The sequence below is a fragment of the Erigeron canadensis genome, chromosome 4, assembly GCF_010389155.1.
Source record: "Erigeron canadensis isolate Cc75 chromosome 4, C_canadensis_v1, whole genome shotgun sequence".
NCBI lineage: Eukaryota > Viridiplantae > Streptophyta > Magnoliopsida > Asterales > Asteraceae > Erigeron > Erigeron canadensis.
In genome coordinates, this window is record NC_057764.1 from 14317384 (window position 1) to 14341381 (window position 23998).

Below are 23998 nucleotides of genomic sequence, written 5' to 3' on the forward strand. Positions count from 1 at the left end.
AACCCTTTAGAACTTGGATACACCCAAACTATGACTCAATGTTTTGACTATCAAAGAAGCATAACAAACCTCCACATCCTATAGAACTTGGATACACCCAAACTATGACTCAATTGATGACTTGATGTCATCGGTTGATCCACAAATCACTTACACATAATATAGAATCGATTATACGCCCGAAAACAATCAATTTTGATTTCAAAACGTAATCTATTCGTGGTCAAACCTCAAGACCATAATCTACAACTTAATATCAATACAAGATCTGGAAATAAAGATGAAATAGAAAGATATATTACCTTTAACTAAGAATCAGAAAGATAATTAAAAGAATGATTAAAGATGACCTAAACCCAAAGTCAACAAAATTTCAGCCCACTGTTCTAGCCCTATAACTCGACTTCTATACATTCATGGTTAAATTCAACGGTTGAAAATCTTCGCCTATATGTCAGAAAGCTACTGTCAAAAAATCAAGATGATTCAATCTCCAGGGATCGGATCTTTTCTGGGCTGAGGTATGTAAGAACGGGATTTTTTGATCTTTTCATTTCGAACTCATCTCAAACCCTCATGACCTGAAACTTTGTAGATCACTTCAAGGTATCTTTGAAGACTTAATTAGCACCATGAAACCATCCGTTGATCGTTGGATTACTCTAGGGATGATTGAGGGATCAAAAACTAGAAGAAATCATCACCGACTTGCTTCCAAATCGCGTAGGATCAAAAGAGAGGCTAGGCTTTTGTGCCTAAACTTTCTTAGGGTTTAGGATCTGATCATTTGGCATCATGGACGAAATTTTGGTCCTATATATACTGGAACAACTTTCAAACTTATCATCTAAGCCCTTGCACTTCCTTATAATTCGTTTCATAACCAAATTACTCATTTAACGCTTATGGGAACACTTAATGACTCTTAAATCCTATCGGGAACACTTTGTGACTTTATTAATCACCATTTAACATTATTTTCATCACTTTAACCATATTGCACAATAACACATTAATCCCACGTTTCATATATTAAATTCTTCACTTGAACATATTTAATGAAACTAATCATTAACACATAGGCACATTAATCCTATATAATGACCATAGTCATTAACACATTACCATTTAAACAGATAAATCTAATAGAAGGCAAACCAACACTAATGACTTGGTAAATGCTCAACTTAAAAAGTTTGGGATGTTACACAAGCTAGTAGTATGGTGGAACGGTCACAAATGATGAAATAAAGCAAGCTATCTTCCATATGGAGGATGACAAAGCACCTAGTCCTGATGGATATTCGACAACTTTTTTCAAGCATTCTTGGGACATTGTTGGTTATAGTGTCATTCAGCTGGTTCGAGATTTTTTTTATGTCTCGAAAGAAGTAAATCACACTATAATCTCTTTATTATCCAAGATTGCTTCTCCTACTCGTATCACTGATTATAGACCCATATCGTTATGCAATGTATTATTTAAATGCATTAAAAAAGTCATTGCAAACCGAATTAAAGGGTGTCTTTCGGATTTGGTTAGCCATAACCAATCAGCTTTTGTTCCTGGAAGATGAATTTCAGATAATATTCTTATGACACAGGAATTAATGCATACTTATCATCTAGATAGGGGTATTGCTAGATTTGCTTTTAAGGTGCATATCCAGAAAGCTATGACACTGTTGATTGGTATTTTTTTAAGAAAATTCTCAATGAATTTGGTTTTCATCCACAAATGGTGCATTGGATAATTACTTGTGCTGCTATCTCTTCTTATTCGCTGAGCATAAATGGATCTCTCCATGGTTTCTTTTCTGGTAAAAGGGGACTACGACAAGGAAAACCTTTGTCTCCTTATCTTTTTACACTAGTTATGGAGGTCTTCACACTTATGTTGAAACGGGAGGTTCGTAAGTCATTGTGGATACTATTAACCTTTGTTTTGTAGATGACTTGAATTTATTTAACCGTCAATTACAAAGTTTCAATGTGGCACTCATGTCAGTGTATATCTGGAATCTCTTAACACATAAGGAGTCACTGTGGGTTATATGGATTCATATGTATGAACTGAGAAACAAAAATTTCTGGGACATACAATATCGGGGCAGTAGCTTGGAGCTGGAGGAAGATGCTACAAATTCGTCCTTTTTTAAGACATATTTTCTGGTTCAAGCTGAGTGATGGCAAAAAAGCTTAAGCTTGGTTTGATAACTGGTGCGAAGCGAGCCCATTGTGTAATTTTCTAACTCCAATAGTTATTGCAAATGCAGGTTAAGAGTTAGGTGCTTTAGTCCCAGATCTGGTTACACATAGTGTTTGGAATTGGCCGTCTTGTCGGAATAGCAAGCTACCAGAGCTTCCTGCTCCAAATTTGATTTAGAATGTGTCAGAAGCACTTTGCGAGGAATGATGGTAGTTTTTGTGATTTCTCAATTACAAATGTTCTTGGATTTAATTCGACCAAGGGAATCTTTAGTTCCTTGGTTCCATGTGGTGTGGTTTACTCATTGCATCCCAAAACATGCATTTCATTTATGGCTTCTAGTGAAACAAAAGCTGAAGACTCAAGACCTGATGCGCCCCAAGGATACCCCCGGTGTTGTTGCTGGTTCTTTGTTGTGTTCGCTATGTTAGTAGGCTGACTCTCCTGATCATTTATTTTTTCAATATTCATTTGCATCGCAGGTGTGGATGGGTGTATGCTCTCATGATAATATCCCTATTAGCAAGAGAGATTGGAGTGCTATTGTCCATGATTTTGCTCCAAAGGCAAAGAAGAAATCGGTGGATATCATTGTTCCAACATTAAGTTTTGTTGCAACATGTTACTATATTTGGCAAGAGAGAAATTCAAGATTATTCAAGTCAAGAGATAAGAGATCGAGCCAACAGTTGATTGAAGTTATCCTTGGTACAGTGCGTTTAAAACACTTATCCCTCAAATTTAAGCACAATGTACGAGTTGACAAAATGATGGACACTTGGAAGCTGTTGAGATTACTTATGCAAAGAGGAAATCATGCATAACTCGTCGTTGAGCTGCTTGATATGCATATTAGAGGCTTATGTTCGTTTTAGTACTTTCTAATATGTATAGATTAGTTGTTGGTTGTTTAGCTAGTTAAACATATATACGGGGTTGTCGTATATATGAATTAGTATGATACTATGTCATACTACTTGTTAAAACTGTTTTTTAGGTGATATATAAAAGCTAATCGGGGTTTAAATTCCGCTTTACCCAAAAACAAAGAGCTCTAAAATTTCTCGACTTTTTCGTCCTGAGAATAGGTAATCTCAAATGCTTACAACTCTGCTAAAAAGTGAAAATATCTAGTAATTAGTTGATCTTTTTCACTTCTTAACCCGTTGAATACATTATACTGATGTTTTAGAAGGTCTTTACGATTCTTTTTAAGTGTTTCATCCCCTTCACATTGATTCTCTAGTGCTAACCAAAGTTCTTTAGATGTATTGAGTCCGTTAAATATATGTAAGATTGCCTGTGGTAATGACATTTTAAAACAAGATAGAGCCTTTTTTTTTGCCTCATAATTTTTTTTATTGGATTCAGTCATATCTTGAAAAGCATATACTCTGCTAACACCACTGTCCTCATATGTTGGGGAACTATATCCTTTTGTCATACAAGTCCACATTTTAATATCCGTGAATTGCATAAAGGATTCAAATCGACCTTTCCAAGAAAAGAGTTGGTCTATGATCATCAGTTTGGGTGGTGAATTACCCTTACCGGTCTCATGGTGCATTAGTATCAATTGGTTAAGATAATTTGTTGTCATTGTGAGATTTGGTTCAGCTTATAAACATACACTCACTGAAACAATCAAATCTGGGAACACTCAAATGAAATACGCAAGACTTAGGAACACACAAACAAGAACACTAAAAACCGAAACGTCTCAAACTTCAAAACACTCAAACAGAACACGCAAGCCACTAGAACTCGCAAACTGCTTGAAAATCACACACATCTTGAACAGTACTGAAACACGCAAAACATGAACAAGCAAAACGTACTATTCTCACTTTTTCCTAGATCCCGAACCTGATATTGTTCTTTGATCTTTGAAATTTTGAGGAAACAGTTTTAGGATTGAGATTTATAGTTTTTTGATGTCAAGTTTGAACCTTTCTTTCAAATGTACCCGAAATCAATCTGCACCAATGAACACGCAAAAAAGATTGATATCCAAAACAAAATCAATCTCGAACCATGGTGTTGAAACCGTTGGCTCTGATACTAGTTGTAAGGTCTCCCTTGTTTGTCGAACCGTCGAAACGAGATTGACTATGGATATGTTGAGGTGTGGAATCCCTCAAGATTACTATAGTGAGGCGGCTCTACGGACACGAAAACCCGATATGCATTACAGTTCCTAAGCTAAGCAACACGAGTGTGTGTTTTGCGGTTCTTTTGCGTGAGACAAGTACAATAAGATTTGTTAGAATTGTATATTTTTTGCTCTAGTAGTTTCTCTCTCACGATTTGCTCGTTTCCTTTCCCATTTTTCTTGCTTAACACTGTAACACCCGTGAGTTGACCACCAAAATTTTTGAGTCAAAGTAAAATTTTAAGCTTGAAAATGCGACCTCGTAATTACTTATCGGTATCGTATTTGATAATCGACCTCGTATTTCATAAACGACCTCGTAATTCAATCGTGGACTCGTATTCCGGTTGTAGCCTCGTATTCTCTGTCATCATCGTAAATTTTGCTTAGTAAGGTGGCATAACATGAAGCCCTGCTATTTTACCTTACATATAAATACTATCTTTCTCCCAACATTCTCATTCTCACCACCTTAGCCACCTAGCAAAAACACACACATCTTTACTACCCCATTTTCCCTTACTACCCCATCTTTACTACCTCTCCTTTACTACCCCAAAACAACAAGTTTTATGGAAATCAAACCTTATTTTGTTTAGGTTTACCTTCAATAACAGTGTTTTTACGTCCTAAATATCATTAGGGTAAATGGGGGTTGTCCCCGTTAACATTTATATCACCCAAAAACCATTACAAAACAAGTAGTACCACTAAATTATCATACTAGTTCATACATAGGACATGCCCTATATATGTGAACAAGAAATGCAAGGAAAAAATAGCTTACACAAGCGAAACAAGCTTATTCTAAATACAATGACATTTTGACATAGAAAATAATACTAAAGGTATACTAGGTTAATTCGCCATTCTGAAGCAGGTAGTCACCCCCAACCTTCCAATCATCAACTGTGGTGACAACTCGAGCTGTCTTTTTAAACTTCAATCTCCATAATCTTGAAAGAACAATATCTTTGATAAGATTTGATAAGATATCAGGTGGGTGAGCATGATTAGCAAACATCCTATTGTTTCTCTCCTGCCAAATAAAGTAAGCAGTGGCTACAACAACTAGTCTACCAATAACATGAATTATAGAGTGTGATTTAGCATGTGCAATGTGATATTATTCCAAGAACCTGAGGTAGACAACATGTTAGCATCACTTTTAACAGCATCCTAAACCTGTGAAGAGTATGAGCAATCGAAAAACAGATGTGAGTGCGAATCAAAATCAGCCTTGCAAAGCAAGCAACACATCATATTCATATTCTTCCTTCTAGATGGTGGCCAGTGTAGGATTCAGTCTTGAGTGAGTAACTTCCTATGCATAATCAGCCATAAATTGAAGGCATGTCGTGGTATACATTGAGGAAACCATATAGCCTTCACCCAATCAACAGGTTGTTCTCGACTCTTAATTGTGTCCCAAACCATGGAAGAAGAAAAAGGCTTATCTTCATGTGCAATCTTCCAGACCAGTGTATCTTTTTTATGTTCCTGCAAAACTATAGTCGAAATGTTAGATAGAATGGGAAAAGAATCGAGCCAATCGGCTAGCCAAATCCATTCCCCATTCCTATTAATATCGGCCACTTTAGCTTGAAGTGAAAATCCAGCCCTTTTTACATCCCGCGGCTGAATTACATTTGATAAGGGTCCTATATCACTCCAAGTGTCATACCAAGTTGATGTATCTTGTCCATTCCCTATATTTTTTCATATAAAGTTACGGATAAAGGGCCTTAAGGATAGAATTTTTCTCCAGTTCCAACCATCTCTTGATCGACTAGGTATATCCCAAAAGCTTCTTCCTCTTAGTTTATGATCATAAATCCAATCAACCCAAAGTGATCTTCTATGAGAAACAATACTCCAAACATGCGAGATCATTAAAGCTTTATTCATTTCAGATACTTATCTCAATCCTAATCCTCCTTCATATTTTGGCACACATAATGCTTTCCAAGAAACCTTAGCCTTACCCTTTTGCATAGGACCTTGGCACCAAAGAAACCCACGCATAGTCTTTTCCAAGTCAGCCATGATTCTAGAAGAGAGGATGAACACAAACGACCAATATATATACATGGAAAACATAATAGACATAATTAATTGCACTCTTCCTGCAAACGATAGGAACTTATTCCTCCAATCCATAATTCTTTTCTCCATTATTTCAATCAATATTTTACAATCTTTATACAAAAGTCTGGAAGAAATGAGAGGGATGCCTAAGTATTGAATAGGGAGTTTAGCTTCTTCAAAAGGCATGATATTCAAAATAGAATTTTTTGACCAAATCGGGCACATTACAGAAGAAAATAGTGCTTTTCTGAGTGCTCGGAATTAAACCTGTCATCTTTTTAAAGGAGTCAAGGGCATCCAAGATCAATTTAGCCGATTTGATATCTCCCCTAGCAAAAAGAAACAGATCATCTGCAAAACATAAATTGATAACTTTCTACTTGACACACCTGTTATGGAATCTAAAAGAAGAGTCCAACCGAACAGAGTGTTGAAGGATAAGAGTTAACACCTCCATGACCAGCGTAAAGAGATAAGGAGAGATAGGATCACCTTGGCGAAGTCCCCTCTTTCCCTAAAAAAAACCATGTAGACGGCCATTAATACTTAATGAAAAAATTGCGGAGGAGACACATACCATCACCCACTTAATTATAACCGGATGGAAGCCAAAACCATACATAACAGCCCGTAAAAAACCCCAATCAACTATATCATATGGCTTCTGAATATCCACCTTAAAAGCACATCCTGGAGGTCCCTGCTTTCTATGATAGTTATGCATAATTTCTTAGGTGAGAAGAATATTATCAGAGATCTTCCTACCCAGAACAAAAGCAGACTGATTAACACTAACTACCTCCTCCAAACTCTCCTTAATTCCATTGGCAATAATCTTGGTAATGCATTTAAGCAACACATTACAACATGATATTGTTCGAAAATCAGTAATACAAGAAGGAGTTGTAACTTTGGGAATGAGAGCAAGAATAACATGGTTAAGCTCCTTGAGCAGCTTCCCTTTCTTGAAGAAGTCATGGATTGCCAAAGCAACCTCCTTCCCTACAATAGACCATGATTTCTTGAAGAAAGCAGAGGTAAATCCATCAGGCCCTGGGGCTTTGATATCACTTATAGAAAACATTGCTTCCTTGATTTCTTCATCAGACACATCACGTATCATATTGAGAGCTGTTTGTCTATCTAACACATTAATAAATAAATCAAGTGCAGGTTGTAATGATACATCTCTTTCTTTACCTAAGAATGTCTCATAGTGTTGAACTAAAGCCTTAGAGACGTTGCCACCTTCATGTAAAACACCCTAAACATCTTTGATCACATCAATGCGACTTTTGTGGTTCCTGCATTTAAGATAATTATGAAAAAAAAAGAGATGTATTAGCATCACCTGTCGCCAACCAATCTACCTTAGATTTTTGCTTAAGAAAGGATTCTTCATCTAAGACAGCTTCTTGGAATCTTTTAAGGCAGACACTTTCCATATCACGCAAACTTGCACTAGCCGGCTCCAGATCAATAGATTTCTGAATGTCATCAAGTTCAGCTCACAACCCCTCCACCCTCTTATGCAAGTTCCCTTGCTTAAATAAAAGATTGCAAAAAGGAGTCTTTAGTAGTTTTAATTTCTTTACTACTCTAAACTGATTAAACCCATCAATATCAGTATCCCAAGCTTTTTCAACAATCCCCTGAAATTCAGCCTTAGTAGTCAAAAAATTTGCAAATTTAAACGGGGGTTTCCTTCCTTGATCAATATTAGGTAACTTTAAAATACAAGGAGAATGATCAGAAACTCGATAAGGTTGAAAAACAGCACATGTAGATGGGAAACAATCAGTAAATTGAGTTATTCCCATAACACGATCAAGCTTTTTAAGAATGCCAACTCCCTTTTTCGGTTTTTGATTCCAAGTATAGTGCAGGCCCGAACTATTAATATCAAACATTTCCAAACTGTTAATGCATTCCTTGAAATCCCTCATCCCAATACTGAAATTGGAGGTACCCAAAAAGCTCTAAGGCAGAGTTGAAGTCTCCAAGAATACACCAAAGTCGATCCTTAACAAAATTCTTATGATAACATAAATGTTAGGTCCAGATTTACTGGACTCGCTCCAGACGAAGATCCTGGAGCCCTCTGAAGATTTGTCCAGAAATTATGTTAAGACCAGTGAACAACTTACTTGTACAGGAATCTGGATTCCACCAAATTTGTTCACTGGACTTCTCTCCAGTCAAAGATCATTCTAGTGAAGAACATTCTCACTGAAGTCAAAGACTGAAGTCTGATGAAAGAAGTCTGACAAATAGCGGAGCTCACTGGAAGACTTACCAGATCTCTTAACTGGAGCCCTTGACAGTGTTCTAGACCTTATAAGTCTGAACACTGATTACGAGGAATTGACTTTATGCCTTTACACGCTTTTACCCGGACAACCCTTTTGTCCTTTGTTAAAAGCCTTACATGCTTGTAAAGGTGGTTGGTTAATTAGAAGATAAGTCACTATCAAATGACTTTATTCTTGTACTTTAACCGATGCATTTAAGGAATTAAAGTAGTTTCCTTAAATGCATGCAACCATATTTGTACGGCAAAAAGAATATTATATTTATTCTTTTTGCCTATAAATACCAAGTCTTTTCCCTTTTCCAAATCACACTTTTGCAATTTGGTGCCTTTGCTCAAATACTCTCGATCTAAATAGTTATACTTCACAACTTTAAGTATTTCGATCAAAAGAGTTTATTTAGCAAATATTAGATTACTTGTAATTCATAAGGTTGTTTAGATACTTACTTTGTAATATCTTAATTTCGCAACAACATTGTATTTTATTTAACATCAATAAATAAAATACACTTGAAAAATTACATTGTGTCTCACCATTTACTTTACTTGCTTATCTTTATATTGCTTAAGTTACGTATTACTTTATATGTATTCTTGCATTTATATTTATTGTAATACTAGTCTAATCTAGTTCTTGACTTGTCGAATTTATATTCATTATAATACTAGTTCAATTTAGTGCTTATTTGACTTGTTGTATTCTACACTTGTGGGTTAAACCATCAAGTAAGGGACTTCACAATTGGTATCAGAGCGGAAGGCTAATATACTTGCCTAGATCCGTATTTTCTTGATGGCCAACTCAGAGAATACACAAGGAAACTCTTTAAATACAGGACCTGCCCCCATTATTGAAAATGAACAAACTACTAACCCTGTTAACAATAATCCCCCACCACCACCTCCTACTCCTGCTTCTCCACACGTGCATGTGCACTATTCAAACACTCACACTCCCAAATTCAGTGGGAATGGTGATGAATTTGGAACATGGAAAGCCAGGATGATTTTACATGTAACTGGTATTGAGAGAAATATGCTAAAAATTTTAAATGAAGGACCCTATATTCCTAGAAGTCCTCTCAATGCACTTCTTGATCCAACTGGAACAAGATCTGGCAGGGAAAAGAGAGAGGAACATTGGTTTTAAGAGGAAAGGAGACTTGTTAATATGGACACTACCTTAAAAGTCATGATCCTCGGGGCTGTTCCAGAAGCTCTTGTTCCTACACTAGTGCTTTATCCCAGTGTTAAAAGCATGTGGGATGAACTAGTGAACCAGTATGAAGGTGGTGATGATACTATTGTTACCAGGAAAGTGGCTTTAAATAAGAAGTACGAGTCATTTTTTGCTCTACCCAATGAATCATTAACTGGTACTTACACCAGATTTATGAGCATCATAAACCAGTTAAGAGGGTTGGGAGTAAATAAAGACAAGGACATACTTCTTGAAAAAATTTGTGATATTCTTTCATCAAAATGGTCTCATATGATTGTAGTCTTGAGACAAGGTAAAACCTTGCATTCCCATACTCTGTCAACATTGTATGGAGCTTTCAGATTCACTGAAGAGAATCAAGCCCAGAGAATTGAGGCAGAAAAAGATGCAATTAATCATGCTTCCAGTAGTTCCCCTGTGGTTAGTCATACTGAACCACCCTGTGCGGCATTAATGTCTTCTGAGAATGTATTTTCTATGAAGAAGATGATGTCTGAATTAATGGATTCTAGAGCCATGAACAATGTTTCTCCAAATTGTGATGAAACTGATAGTGACGATCTGATGGCTATGATTGCTAAAACGTTTAACCGTTTCAAAGCAAGAGCTAATAGACCCACTAGACATAATGCACCCAATTTTTCCATTGACAAGACTAATCTGACATGCTTTAAGTATGGCAGAAAAGGTCATTTCATGAAAGAGTGCAAGTCCAATCAGTTTGTATCTCAATCTGGTCCATCAACTTCTTATAACAAGCCTGATGATAGCTACAGATCAAAATACTAAAAGCTTAAAGCTCAAATTGCTCTCATGTTTGCAGAAAAAGATAATAATCAATGCATGGTTGCTGAAGAAGAATGGGTTCCCTTTGATGACTCATCAGATGATGATGAAGAGGAAAGAGATTGCTGTTATATGGCTCTGGCTGATCAAGAGCATCTGGTAAAGGAAGATGTCACATCTGGAAGATGGGTGGACATTGTTATTAAAAAGGTAATTGATTATGACAAGGAAACTGATCCTGAATTAAAATTGGACATTGCTGAAGCTCTAAACTCTGATTTAATTTTTGTGGAAACTGTTCGATCAAAATTGTCAAATATATTTGAAACAAATTTTTCTGAAATGGCAAATTTACAATCAAAGTTAAAAGAACTTCAAGACATTGAATTGGCTTTCAAAGCACAAGTTTTGGTCAATGAACAACTGGTCCAGGAAATGGAAGAGCTTGAAAATGTTTTAACAAAAGAAAAACATGTCATTCAGTCATGGCTTGAGACCAGAAAACCGTATGATGCTGCATGAAACCAGTACCCCTCCCAAAAAGGAGCATATCTGGGGGGTGATGTGACTGCTGCAACATTAATACCTGTTGTTGACCGACTACCAGAAGTGTTAAAACCAAGCACTATTTATGATGAACCAACAACACCCAAAAGATGTATTATTCCTCCTATTCAATTATCTGAGGTCAAGACTGGAGCACACCAGATGAATGCTCCAGTCAAAAAGGTCAAGCAGAATAAACCTTTGCCTCAATCATCTTCCAAGGAACCCCGGCTTCTAAAGAAGAAGGATGTTGTTCAACCTAAGCCAAAAGTCCAGTCATCTGGAAAGGCTCAGGTGTCATCTGAAGAAACCATTTTGTTAAGATTGGAGAGCCAGTTTCAACTACTGGCTCGTCAAGTTCAAAGTTGCAATGCAAGATTACACAATTTTGAGGGTACTTCATCTGGGCCAAAACAAAATGCCAAACCTTTTTCCAAGAAAGAAAAATCGAGTACACCAATTGAGAAAAAGAAAAAGGTTTCAAAACTGTCAGTTCCAGTGGTGTTTACTGAGAAACCCACTATTGAAGAAAGTGAAATTAACCAGATACTTGCTGGGATCCATCCTTGTGGATCATGAGAACCCATCAGTCGATAGGTTCGCAAACCTAACTAATAATTCTGGTGGATGTCCAGGGCGATCAAAAAAATATATTTGGTATCTTGACAGCGCTGCTGGCAGGACAATGACCAGATGTAAGACCCTGCTGGAGGAGTTCGTGGTTTTAGACGGACCCTCTATTACTTTTGGAAATAATGGTTCTGGAAAGATTGAGGGATATGGTGCCTGAACAATGGTCAAGTCAAATTCAGACGGGTGGCTTATGTTAATGGTTTCAAATATAACCTAATAAGTGTGAGCCAACTGTGTGATGATGGCTATCAGGTGTTGTTTAACATCTCCCAGGGTATTGTATTTAATAAGGATTGGAAGGTAGTATTGATTGCCCTCAGAAAAGGGAATGTGTATGTGATGGATGTGGAAAGCTCTCCTTCAGAGCAGTGTTTCTATACCAAGGCTGATGAAGACACAAACTGGTTATGGCATAAAAGGTTATCCCATTTAAATTTCAAAAATATTAATAAGTTGTCCAGAAAACAACTTGCAGATGGGATACCTACAGTTTCTTTCAAAAAGGAAAGGCCATGTCCAAGATGTGAGATGGGTAAGCAGAAACGCATCAGTTTCAAGACAATGCAGAATTTTAGCATATCTGAACCTCTTCATATGATTCATATGGACCTTTTTGGAGTGAATGTTCAGACTCGTGCTGGTAAGAAATATACCCTGGTAGTTGTTGATGAATACTCCAGATATTGTTGGGTAATATTTCTCAACACAAAGAATGAAACTGTTGCTGAAGTCATCGCTCTTATCAAGCAAATTGAACTCAAATATAAGCGAAAAGTGTGTCAGTTAAGAAGTGATAATGGAACAGAATTCTAGAATGCAACTCTGGAACAATTTTGTACTGACACTAGCGTCTCCCAGAATTTCTCATCAGCATGCACTCCAGAGCAGAATGCAGTTGTAGAAAGAAAGAACAGAACGCTGATAGAAACTGCCAGGATTATGCTTGTTGAATCTGGTCTTCTTAAAATGTACTAGGCTGAAGCAATTGCAACTGCTTGCCACACCCAAAATCGTTCAGTGTACGTGAAGCGACACAAGAAGACATCCTATGAAATATTAAGAAATAGAAAACCAAATATTGGTTATTTTCACGTTTTTGGATGTCTAGTATACATCTTGAACGACTCCAGTCAGCTAGGCATATTTGATGCCAAAGCTGATGAAGGTTATTTCTTAGGATATTCAGCCATTCGCAAAGCCTTCAGAGTCTACAACAAGAGACTGGAAAGGGTCCAGGAGTCAATTCATGTCACATTTGATGAGTCTAATGAAGCAATCAATAAAAAGCCAACCTTTAATTCTTCCCCAGAAAATCCAATTATCTTTGGTGAATCTGATCCTATCAAAGATTCATCTGAAGATGTTTCGAGTCATCCTGACTTGGAACCAGTGCAAATTGAGAAACCTCCCAGTATTACTTCATTTTATCCTTCAATAAGTTTTAAACTACCCTTTGAACTTGTTATTGGATCAGATGTTCGTACTACACCTCCAGTATCAGCTCCAATTGATTTTGAGCCAGTAATTCAAGAAATGCCTTTAAATGAAGAATTTCATGATGCAAATCGTGATCTTACATATTCTGGTGAAGACATTGAAGTTGTCTGGCAAAATCCAATTCCAGAAAATCAATTGAATTCTTGAACTCATATTGTTGTTTGTAACAATCCTGGTCAATACTCTAAGTGGAATAAAGCTCACCCAATCAACCAGATTATTGGTGACTCTAGTAGAGGGGTTCAGACCAGAAGTGCCCCCAGTGAACAATGTTTATATGTCAGCTTCTTCTCACTGATTGAACCGAAGCAGATTGACGAGGCAATGGAAGATCCAAGCTGGGTGATAGCTATGCAAGAAGAGCTTCACCAGTTCGAATGAAACAAAGTTTGGTATCTGGTTGCATCTCCAGTTTGCAAGAAAGAACCAATTGGAACTAGATGGGTCTTCAGGAATAAGGTTGATGAAGATGGACACGTTATTAGAAATAAGGCCAGATTAGTGGCACAAGGGTACGTCCAGACAGATCTTGACTTTGAAGAATCATTTGCACCAGTAGCAAGGCTAGAAGCCATCAGAATATTTTTAGCCTTTGCTGCTCATCACAAGTTCAAGGTCTACCAGATGGACGTAAAGAGTGCATTTTTGAATGGAGAATTAGAAAAAGAAGAAGAAGTGTATGTCAAGCAACCACCAGGCTTCATTGATGAAAAGCATCCCCACTGGGTATATCGTTTGGACAAGGCATTATATGGTCTTAGACAAGCCCCACGAGCCTGGTATGACACTCTGACTAAACACTTAACTGATAATGGTTTCAAAAGAGGTGCAATTGACAATACCTTATTTATTCTTCGTGAAAGATGTAATCTTCTGTTGGTACAAGTTTATGTTGATGATATTATTTTTGGTTCTACTGATGAATCTTTGTGCAAGATTTTTTCGAAAATTATGTCTGCAAAATTTGAAATGAGTTTGATGGGTGAATTAACATTTTTTCTTGGGCTCCAGATTAAACAAACCAGTGATGGTATTTATATTAATCAAGAAAAATATGTTAGAGATATTTTAAGAAAATTCGATATGAATTATTCACCTTCAAAATCAACTCCAATTTCTGCACCTTTAACAATAGATTCTAATCCAAATGGAAAACCAGTGAACCCCACTCTATATAGAGGTATGATTGGTTCACTGATGTATTTAACTGCTAGTAGACCAGATATAATGTTTGCAACATGTCTTTGTGCCAGATATCAGTCTAACCCAAAAGAATCTCATCTGGCGGCTGTAAAGCGCATTCTGAAGTACCTTAAGGGTGCTCCCAGTTTGGTTCTTTGGTATCCCAAAGGCTCAGGCTTAGATCTAATGGGTTATTCAGATTTAGATCTAATGGGTATTCAAAGACTCCTATTTCCTGTGATAATACCAGTGCCATTGCTATCTCAAACAATCCAGTTATGCACTCCAAGACGAAACACATTGATATCAGGTATCATTTCATTCATGATCATGTTATGAAAAATGATGTTGAAATCCACGTCATCCTCACTAACAAACAACTCGCTGACATATTTACAAAACCTTTGGATGAGAAAACTTCTCAATATCTTGTCAGTGAGTTGGGAATGTTGAACCATTAATCAGGAACCTTGTTATGAACGCCTTTGTGACATTGGCAGGGTTCTTTGATTCCAGATTTATAAATCTATACCCGCATTGCTATCGAACGCCTTTGTGTACTATATTTGCATAAATAGATTTATGGATCAACATTCCAGGGGGAAGACTCGACCAGAATTTTTGTCCTTAAAATGTCTTATTTTCAGGGGGAATTTATTTATTAATTTATTCTCTCTGGAGAAATTTTGTGGAAAATACCACTGGAAACCTTGTAAATATGTCCCTCTCATTAGTATTTAGATAATTGAAGTGCGTGTTTGAAGTAATGAAAATTGCTTTGTAAATGTGTCCCTCTCACTTGTCTTTTTATTTTTGAAGTGCGTGCTTAAGGTCTCCAAGATACATTATTGGAGTGACCCTCCAGTGTATCATTTAATGCATGCTTCACTGGACTAATCCACTAGTGCTACTGGAGTGACCAGTCATCCTCCAGATACATTAAAAGTTGAGTCATGATTATCAAAAATAGCATGTGTTGCGTGTGCTTGTCACGTATGCAAACCTTTTCAATGGATATTTATCTTTTTATCCTACGTGGCACATTTTTTCAAATATTTGAGTGGGTTTTGTTACCTTGGGAAAATAAAAAGTGAATATTGGTAGTTTTGTGGGCTGTCAACCGTCATTCATTTATGGGTGATGGGAAACATTAAATGCGGATGTCAAAACCGATCAAAATTATTTTAAATTTTTTTGAATAAACCGTTTTTAATTCAACTTTTTCTCTCTCCTATATAACTACCCCTTTTCACCTTCATTTACTTTCACTTCGAAAAATTAATTACTCTCAAATCTTTCAAATTCCTTCATTTAATTCTTTCTTCATTTACTCTCCAATCATCATCATCTCTCCTCTTAAATTCTTAAAACTTCATAAACCCTAAATCTTTCAGTTTCATCTTCATATATTTCAATGGCTCCCAAACCTTCACCAAAAAATCTTCTAGCTGCCAATTATGATCCGGTAGCTGCCGTGAAAAAGGCAAAACATATTTTTCTCACCGCCGATGCCATCAGAATAAATATGAATAATTGGATGGCAAAACTCACAACCAATCACTCTGCAACCTCAATCATCGGACAGGTGAACACCTTCTTCCTCAGTAGTCCTCTTTACGGTGCCCTAACCTTGAATCCGGGCAAGATGTCCTCTTTACGGTGCCCTAACCTTGAATCCGGGCAAGATGTACCATGACTATCATGTGAGTTTTGGTACATTGCCGTGTATGTGGAAAACGATAAATCCATCAGTCACACTAAAACAAGGCACCAAGAAATTCACCATTACTGTTGATTCCCTCAGAGATGCCCTGAGGATGGACTATTTTGATGAGAATGAGATGCCTATTGAAATCCCTTCTGGCATCAACACCAGGGAAATGTGCAGGTTGATAGGGCACACTGAGATCGTGGATGAGAATGGCCAGCTGCTCAGAAAGGGCACTGTATATATGAGCAGGCTGACTGATTCGTGGAGATATTTCTTCACTCTTCTTGTTGAGTGTTTGGGTGGCAGTTCTAGAGGCTTGGATCAGATAAATCAAACGCAGCTCCAGATTGCCTATTGTTTATGGCATGGGTATAGGGTAGATTTTGCCCAGATTTTCTTTGATGACTTGGTAGATAGATTGAAGGTCAAGAGCAGGAAAGCCTTCATTCCCTTCATTCGATTTTTGTCTATTATTTTCAGAAGGTCTATGAAATATGAGTATATTATAAATTCAAATCATTTTTCAATGTGTGAATATTTACGAGACCTTAACCAGTTAACCTCATCTCCTACTGAGGTTGACATTCCATCAGTGATGATTTATCAGTTCAGAGTCCAGGAAGATGATGAAACTGACGCAGCAAACCAAGCTGGCTCAGGAGAGGCTTCAGGCGGGCCTTCAAATAATGAGGGACCCACTGAGGTGCTCATTGTTGAAAGGGTGCAACCCATTTCCTAGGTAGCCCTGACCCTCAGCAAAATATTGTGAATATTGTTGAAATTCCACCGAATCCCCCAGAAGACCAAGAAATAATAACCGTCGTCTTAGGAGAGGAGGAGAATTGGTCAATCCTCATAGTGGCCAGACTAGCCATCCAAAATCCTCCCAACAGGATTCTGGAGATGTAAATTTGGGAACCCTGCAAGCAACCACTTCTGAAATTCTGGTAGGTAGAAGTGGTGAAGAAAACAGAGAGTCCACCCAACTTTCATTAGAGTCCGTGTACGTGCACCACCTTGAACAAACCAATAATTCTGACACATCTCTAGCACAGGCTGGGATGACTGGAGCCACACCTTTAGTTATTCCAGTCTCAACTTCTTCGGCAGGTGACATTATGAATGAGGATGGTATTTTGATAGTAGAGGAAGAGGATGTGAATGCTGAAAATGAAGAGAATCTGGAGCTGGATGCTCAGATTGATTTGAATAGATTGGTAGAAAATGTACAAGTGAAGGACCAGGCAGGTGGAACCGGCCCAGATTAAGATATGGTTGATTGTCCACTGTCTGAAAACAATGACTTTGATGTGAATATGAGCTTTTTGGGAGAAGAGGAAGTGGATCGTACTGTTGCTTCGGTCTCCCAGTCAATTTTTACTGAAATGCCTCCCCCACCACCAGAAAATACACCACCACCACCACCACCAGAACAAACAACAACAACTTTACTTTCATCCTCTGTATCAGAATTTCAACCCCTTCAAACTTCTGAACCATTGGTAGTCACCCAAAGAACCGAAAATATCACAAGGGTGTCTCTAGTATCTACCATCACCAGAATCACCAATCCTTCTAGTGGTCTCTCCTCTTCTTCTTCAACCGAGGTCCAAGGCCTTTTTGATAAGGTGGCGGACCTGGAGAGATCACTCCAGTCTTCTTCTCAAGTTATTTCTGACTTTAAAACTTTAATTTTCAATAATCTTAAGTCAGAAATGAACATATTTGCTGGTAATGAGAAGTTAGTGTTTGAGAAGCTGGAAGAACTGGTACTGGCCATAAATCATAATTCGGAAAATATCAAAGTGGCATTCCAGGAAATGAAGGAGAATTTGTTGGCATCTGTTCAGACTGCCTTAAATGTTGAAGTTGTCAAACCTTTGGCAGATCTGACAGATGAGGTCTAGAAGTTAGTTGCGAAGGTTGATGAACTGGAGAAGAAGCCAACCCTTGACCACAATTCAGTGGTCAGCAGTATCAGTAATGCTGTTGTACAAAGATTCAAAGGTGATATGCTGAAGGAAATCACTGAAGAAATTTCTGGGTCTATTTTAAGAACCTTACAAGACGGGTTGGTGCCTGGGGTGTTTAAGATGATCGACAACCTTAAGGCGGACTGTGAACAACATTTCTCCAGTGTCTGGTAGAACCTTTAATTCTGCTGACAGACATAAACTGGACCAGGTGTGGAATCATCTTCAGTCTGGAGATGCTTCCAAGGGGGAAAGTTCCAAAGAAAAATCTAGTGATCTTCAGAGAAAAATCGAAGTCTGGAAGAAGGTGGTTGGAACAGATGTCACTGGTACTGACGCCAGTGTTCAGGTTGAAGAAGAGGCTGCTGGTACTGATGCCAGTGAGCCAATGTTTGAAGAATTCCCAGACATCCCAACCACAATGAAAAAGATCAGAAGAAAGCATGAGGTGTCTGGTGAAGTAACTGAAGAAGCTGAAGCAGAAGAAGAATATGTATCTGCTGATGAGGCCAAGGTAAAAAGACTGGAGCAAGAGTGCATCATGATTGAAATTTTAAAGAAAAATATGAAGGATGACTTAATTGCTTACCAGTTAGATATGGCCAGGCATGGGACTCTGGATTCTTATAATGCTGGCAGGTTGGGCGTTCAAATTGAAGTTTATAAAAAGATGAAGGATGATCCCAGGCTTAAGAAATGTCTGGATGCCTTGGATGATGTCTATATTCGATCCATGTATGCTCAAGATGAACAAGTTTATGATTCTGAAAATTATGGTGTAAGCATACTGGATCTCATTGCCCAGAGAAAAGAAGAATTGAAAGAACTCCAGAATCAAGTAAGGAGAAATGCTACTGCTCTGGATAATGAATATAGAAAGAAAATCAAAGGTTTGCCCAAGGCACCAGCTAGAAAGACAAAAGTTGCCAGAGATGCAGATCTTAGCACCTTCATTCCCTTGAACACTTTAGAGAGAATCAATAAAGAATAAATTTCAACAAGTTGTTGAGCAGAAGAAGTTGTCCAAGGAAGTTGATGAAATGGTAATGAACGCTCAGACTCAAGAAAGGTATGAATATTTGTCAAAATTCAGACAAAAGTAAGGTATGAATATTTGTCAAATTTTAGAGCTGATGCCAGACCCATATTGAGTGCAGAGATCCGTCTGGCAGAAAATCACAAAAACTTCTCCAAGTTCCCACATCAAGCTCTTCAGAGAAGGGAACTTTACTGATGAGAGACCAAACACTTCAGTAAAGGCTTTTGGATGGTCAGAATTAAGAGAAATTGATCTCTCGTTCAAAGGTAAATATGTTTCCAAATAAGCCAAGTACTTCATGAGAAGAATTACTAAGGAGTGGACCAGGAAGGAAGTTATGGAGATGGAGTTGGGTCTGAGAACTGCGTTATCTACACCACCATCTCCAGTTGCAAAGAGGAAGGCCACAGAAGAGCCATCTGGGCATGCTGAAAAGAGAAGGGCATGAATCTTGATATTGTACTTGTATTTTATTTCGTTGATAAAATTGAAACTTTTTCACCAGTTGATGTCTGTAAATATAAGTTGCAATCTTTAAATTTCACAAGTACTTATCCAGATTAAGTCTAGAAATTAAAATGTACAAACTGGGAACACTGATGATCTATAAAGTGGCTCTTCAGTAATTCAAAATTAGACTTAGTCAAATTTTCAAGGATTTTTCAAGCACAAACTTGTATAGATAAAAGCTTGAAAATCCTTGCATAATTTCTAAACAAATAGGGGGAATTTGTTAGGTCCAGATTTACTGGACTCACTCCAAACAAAGATCCTGGAGCCCTCTTAAGATTTGTCTAGAAATTATGTGAAGACCAGTGAACAACTTACTTGTACAAGAATCTGGATTCCACCAGATTTGTTCATTCTCACTGAAGTCAAAGACTGAAGTCTGAAGAAAGAAGTCTGACAAATAGTGGAGCTCACTGGAAGACTTACCAGATCTCTTGACTGGAGCCCTTGACAGTGTTTTAGACGTTATAAATCTGAACACTAATTACGAGGAATTGACTTTATGCCTTTACACGCTTTTACCCGGACAACCCTTTTGTCCTTTGTTAAAAGCCTTACATGCGTGTAAAGGTGGTTGGTTAATTAGAAGACAAGTAACTATCAAATGACTTTATTCTTGTACTTTAACCGATGCATTTAAGGAACTAAAGTAGTTTCCTTAAATGCATGCAACCATATTTGTACGGCAAAAAGAATATTATATATATTCTTTTTGCCTATAAATACCAAGTCTTTTCCCTTGTCCAAATCACACTTTTGCAATTTGGTGCCTTTGCTCAAATACTCTCGATCTAAACAGTTATACTTCACAACTTTAAGTATTTCGATCAAAAGAGTTTATTTAGCAAATATTAGATTACTTGTAATTCATAAGGTTGTTTAGATACTTACTTTGTAATATCTTAGTTCCGCAACAACCTTGTATTTTATTTAACATCAATAATAAAATACGCTTTAAAAATTACATTGTGTCTCACCATTTACTTTACTTGCTTATCTTTATATTGCTTAAGTTACGTATTACTTTATATATATTCTTGCATTTATATTTATTGTAATACTAGTCTAATCTAGTTCTTACTTGACTTGTCGCATTTATATTCATTATAATACTAGTCCAATTTAGTGCTTACTTGACTTGTTGTATTCTACACTTGTGGGTTAAACCATCAAGTAAGGGACTTCACAATACATTCTGCCAAAGCTCCCTTCTATTTTTATAGTAATTATCAGCATACACAAAAGAACAGAAAAAGGCTTTTTGATCGACTTTGTATATTACCTGAGCATGCACCACTTGGTCCGTTTGAGATAGTAGCATAATATCTACTATATCGGAATTCCAGCCAAGGATGATACGAGTACCTTTACTACAGGCACCTCCGTTAGAAATCAAGTCCCATGATCTACAAATCTTCTTACAAACATTAAAAAGTTGAGAAACATCCATATGTGACTCAAGAATTTCACAAACATTAAGCTGATTTTCCCACACAACTTGTTGAACCTCTTTTTGTTTCAGAGGGCGGTTCAACCCCCTTATATTCCAAGAGGCTATGCTACCCATTGGATACCTTGGCAGCAGGAGTGCTTGCCCCTGTAGAAGTATCCTTTGGAACTGTACCCGATGTCATGAAAGTTGCAGTCTCATTGTCCGTTATATTAATACATTCATCCACTTCTGAATCAGAATTTTCATCCATATCAGTAGATTTTTGAGTATCCGCTACTTTCTTTTTCTTTAACTTTGTTGCTTGTTCGCTCTTATTGACTTCCTGTAGCAATGGTTCACTTGGTTCAGTACCATAACCAGTTAATGGATCAATTCCACCACCTTTCATTCGATCTTCATCTACCAAAACACTAAAGGAATTACTTAGTTTAACATTTGAATTAGTTGTTGTTGTAGAAGATTAACTAGCAACATTTGACTGATCTTTTGATTTAACCACCCGTCTATACTCGAAGTTCGGCTTTGGTTTGTTCATCTGAAATACCGGTTTATTGTTCGCTTTCTTTTTCCGATTCACCTCAGTGAAACCATCATCATCAATTTTACCTATTGATTTCATTGCATTACGGACCTGTTTAGGGCAGGTTTCGTGTTTGTGACCAAAAACACAACAACTTGAGCACCTAGGGGGGCTCCATTCATATTCCACCTTAATAGACCCTGTTGTAAAACTCTCTCCCTCCAAAATGCGGATCGCAACTCGTAGCTGACTTTTCAGCTCTTTTTCAGCACCTAATTTAATAAGAGCACGCGCATAGCTACTACGCCCCCATGATTCAGAATACATCGTAGCAGTGTAGCTATCTATCATCTTTGGTACATCCAGTTTGGAAGCTAATAAGCTAAGACCATCATCAGACCATCTAATTTATGAGATTCTGATTCAACAACCATCCCAAAATTTTGATGAAAAACTACATAAATTTCAAATACATATTTTAAGTAATGGGCCTAAATAATCTACTTACCTTTTGTGTTGATATTTTACCTTGTGGTGTTACATTTGATACATATATACTTTTTTTTTGTGCAGTTATTACTCTTGTAGCGTATGTGTCTCTTGCTACGCCCATGGTGTTACTTTTGGTGAGAGAACAATTAGTCCAGACGAGAAACCTTTTCTGCATCGGGTTCCAAATGTCCTCGTTCCTTCATCTTCTGAGCTTGTCTCCTTTCTTCCTCCTGCTACCTTGGTTCAAAGAAAAATCAAAACAACTAAGAAACGACCTGTTCCTTCTAAAAAGCTTCATGCTGGTTCCTCTCCCCTCGCAAAAAAGAAAAAAATAGTCGCATCTTCCCCTAAAAAGGCTCGTCCTCTTCTTAGGGATGTTATTATTTCTGATGATGAGTCTTCTAGCGAAGACGGGGCAGTGAAAGTATCTCATCGTCCTACTGTTGTTAAACCAGCAGCTATTGTGGCTCATTCTACCGAAACACTCTTCTAAGCCTACTTTAGGTGCTACCGATTACTCAGATGGTAATTCTATTGGTGTCGAGGATGATATTGATGGGTTACAAAATGATATTCACAATAGTGTGACTGATCAGGAAACTAGTATCCATGAGAACGGTTCACATCAGCTTGATGTCGATGGGGATAATTGGGATCATGCTATGGATGATAATGACAATGTAGTACTTGATGATGATGATGAAAGTTTTGGTGATCTAAACAAGGGTGTGGAGAGAACCTTTGTGAGTGAGGAGAGTACTGGGTCAGAAGAGTTACTTGAAGTGGATATTTCTACTCATCATGAAAGATATGATCCCAAGTGGTGTGCTCAAACTCAATCACTTTATATGGACCCTGATTTGTGTAGAGATGTAGTGGATCGTATTGCTACACCGGCTGAGGTAAACCGTATGCTCCGTACAAATAATGTGGAGCTTCAAGATGAAGTAAACATTCTTTTGGCACAACTAAATGCTGTTGTTCCCACGATGAGGAATCGTTGGGAATCATCTATCAATTCTTGTAAACGAAGACAACTCTGTGCCCGTCAGTTTCGTTCAAGAATGCTGTATCAGCAACAAAAGCTGGAAGAATTTGAAAGAAAGCTTTCAACCTCTCGTGATAATCGTGTGGAGGAGCTTTAAGCTGAGTTGAAGTCTGTAATTGATAAGCAATTGAAGCCACTTCGATTGGAGAAACAAGATTTGGAAAAGAAACTAAAGAAAAAAGAAGACAAACTAGAGAAGAAACGAAAGAAAATAAAGAGACTAAAGAAGGATAACTCTAAACTTGCTTCATCCTCCTTGGATAATGGTTCCTCTGGTGCTATTGTTGATGAGCTCAAAAAGGCTCTTGAAGCAACGAGGTCCGAAATAAGTTAACAAAGATAAAGAATTGGAATTTGAACGTGAAAAATCGAATGCTTCGATTGTTGGCCTACAAGAAAAATGTGAGACATTGGAGAGGGACCGTGATTCAGCTGAAAAATGTAAGCATTGGGTTTTTAATCATGGGCTTCGTTTGGTGGAGGACCGTATGCGTAAGGCCCCTGAATTTGTGAATGGGTTGCGACGTGTACAATTGACTAGCAGTGCCTCAGGTTATCAAGATGGGTTAAAAGCAGGCTACCTTCAGTCATCACTTCAGGTCCGTATTCAAGAAGCACCAGGT

The 23998-nt window shown here is 37.5% G+C and overlaps 1 protein-coding gene across 1 annotated transcript; it reads right to left on the bottom strand.

The window, feature by feature from the left end:
- Window positions 1-7179: 7179 nt before the first annotated feature.
- Window positions 7180-8395, bottom strand: LOC122597015. The gene is made up of 3 exons (XM_043769656.1): window positions 8048-8395; window positions 7801-7936; window positions 7180-7697 (listed from the first exon to the last, which is right to left on the bottom strand). The coding sequence occupies exons 1-3, from the start codon at window positions 8393-8395 to the stop codon at window positions 7180-7182; spliced, it is 1002 nt and encodes a 333-aa protein (XP_043625591.1).
- Window positions 8396-23998: the final 15603 nt, after the last annotated feature.

What these genes read in the sequence shown, in the direction of transcription:
- LOC122597015 (XM_043769656.1), bottom strand. Translation starts at nt 8,395, where the DNA reads ATGAGGGATTTCAAGGAATGCATTAACAGTTTGGAAATGTTTGATATT. An exon ending in ATGGGTTTAATCAGTTTAGA is followed by an intron (nt 7,937 to 8,047) that starts GTAGTAAAGAAA and finishes GATGACATTCAG; the next exon opens with AAATCTATTGATCTGGAGCC. An exon ending in GGTAGATTGGTTGGCGACAG is followed by an intron (nt 7,698 to 7,800) that starts GTGATGCTAATA and finishes TTTTACATGAAG; the next exon opens with GTGGCAACGTCTCTAAGGCT.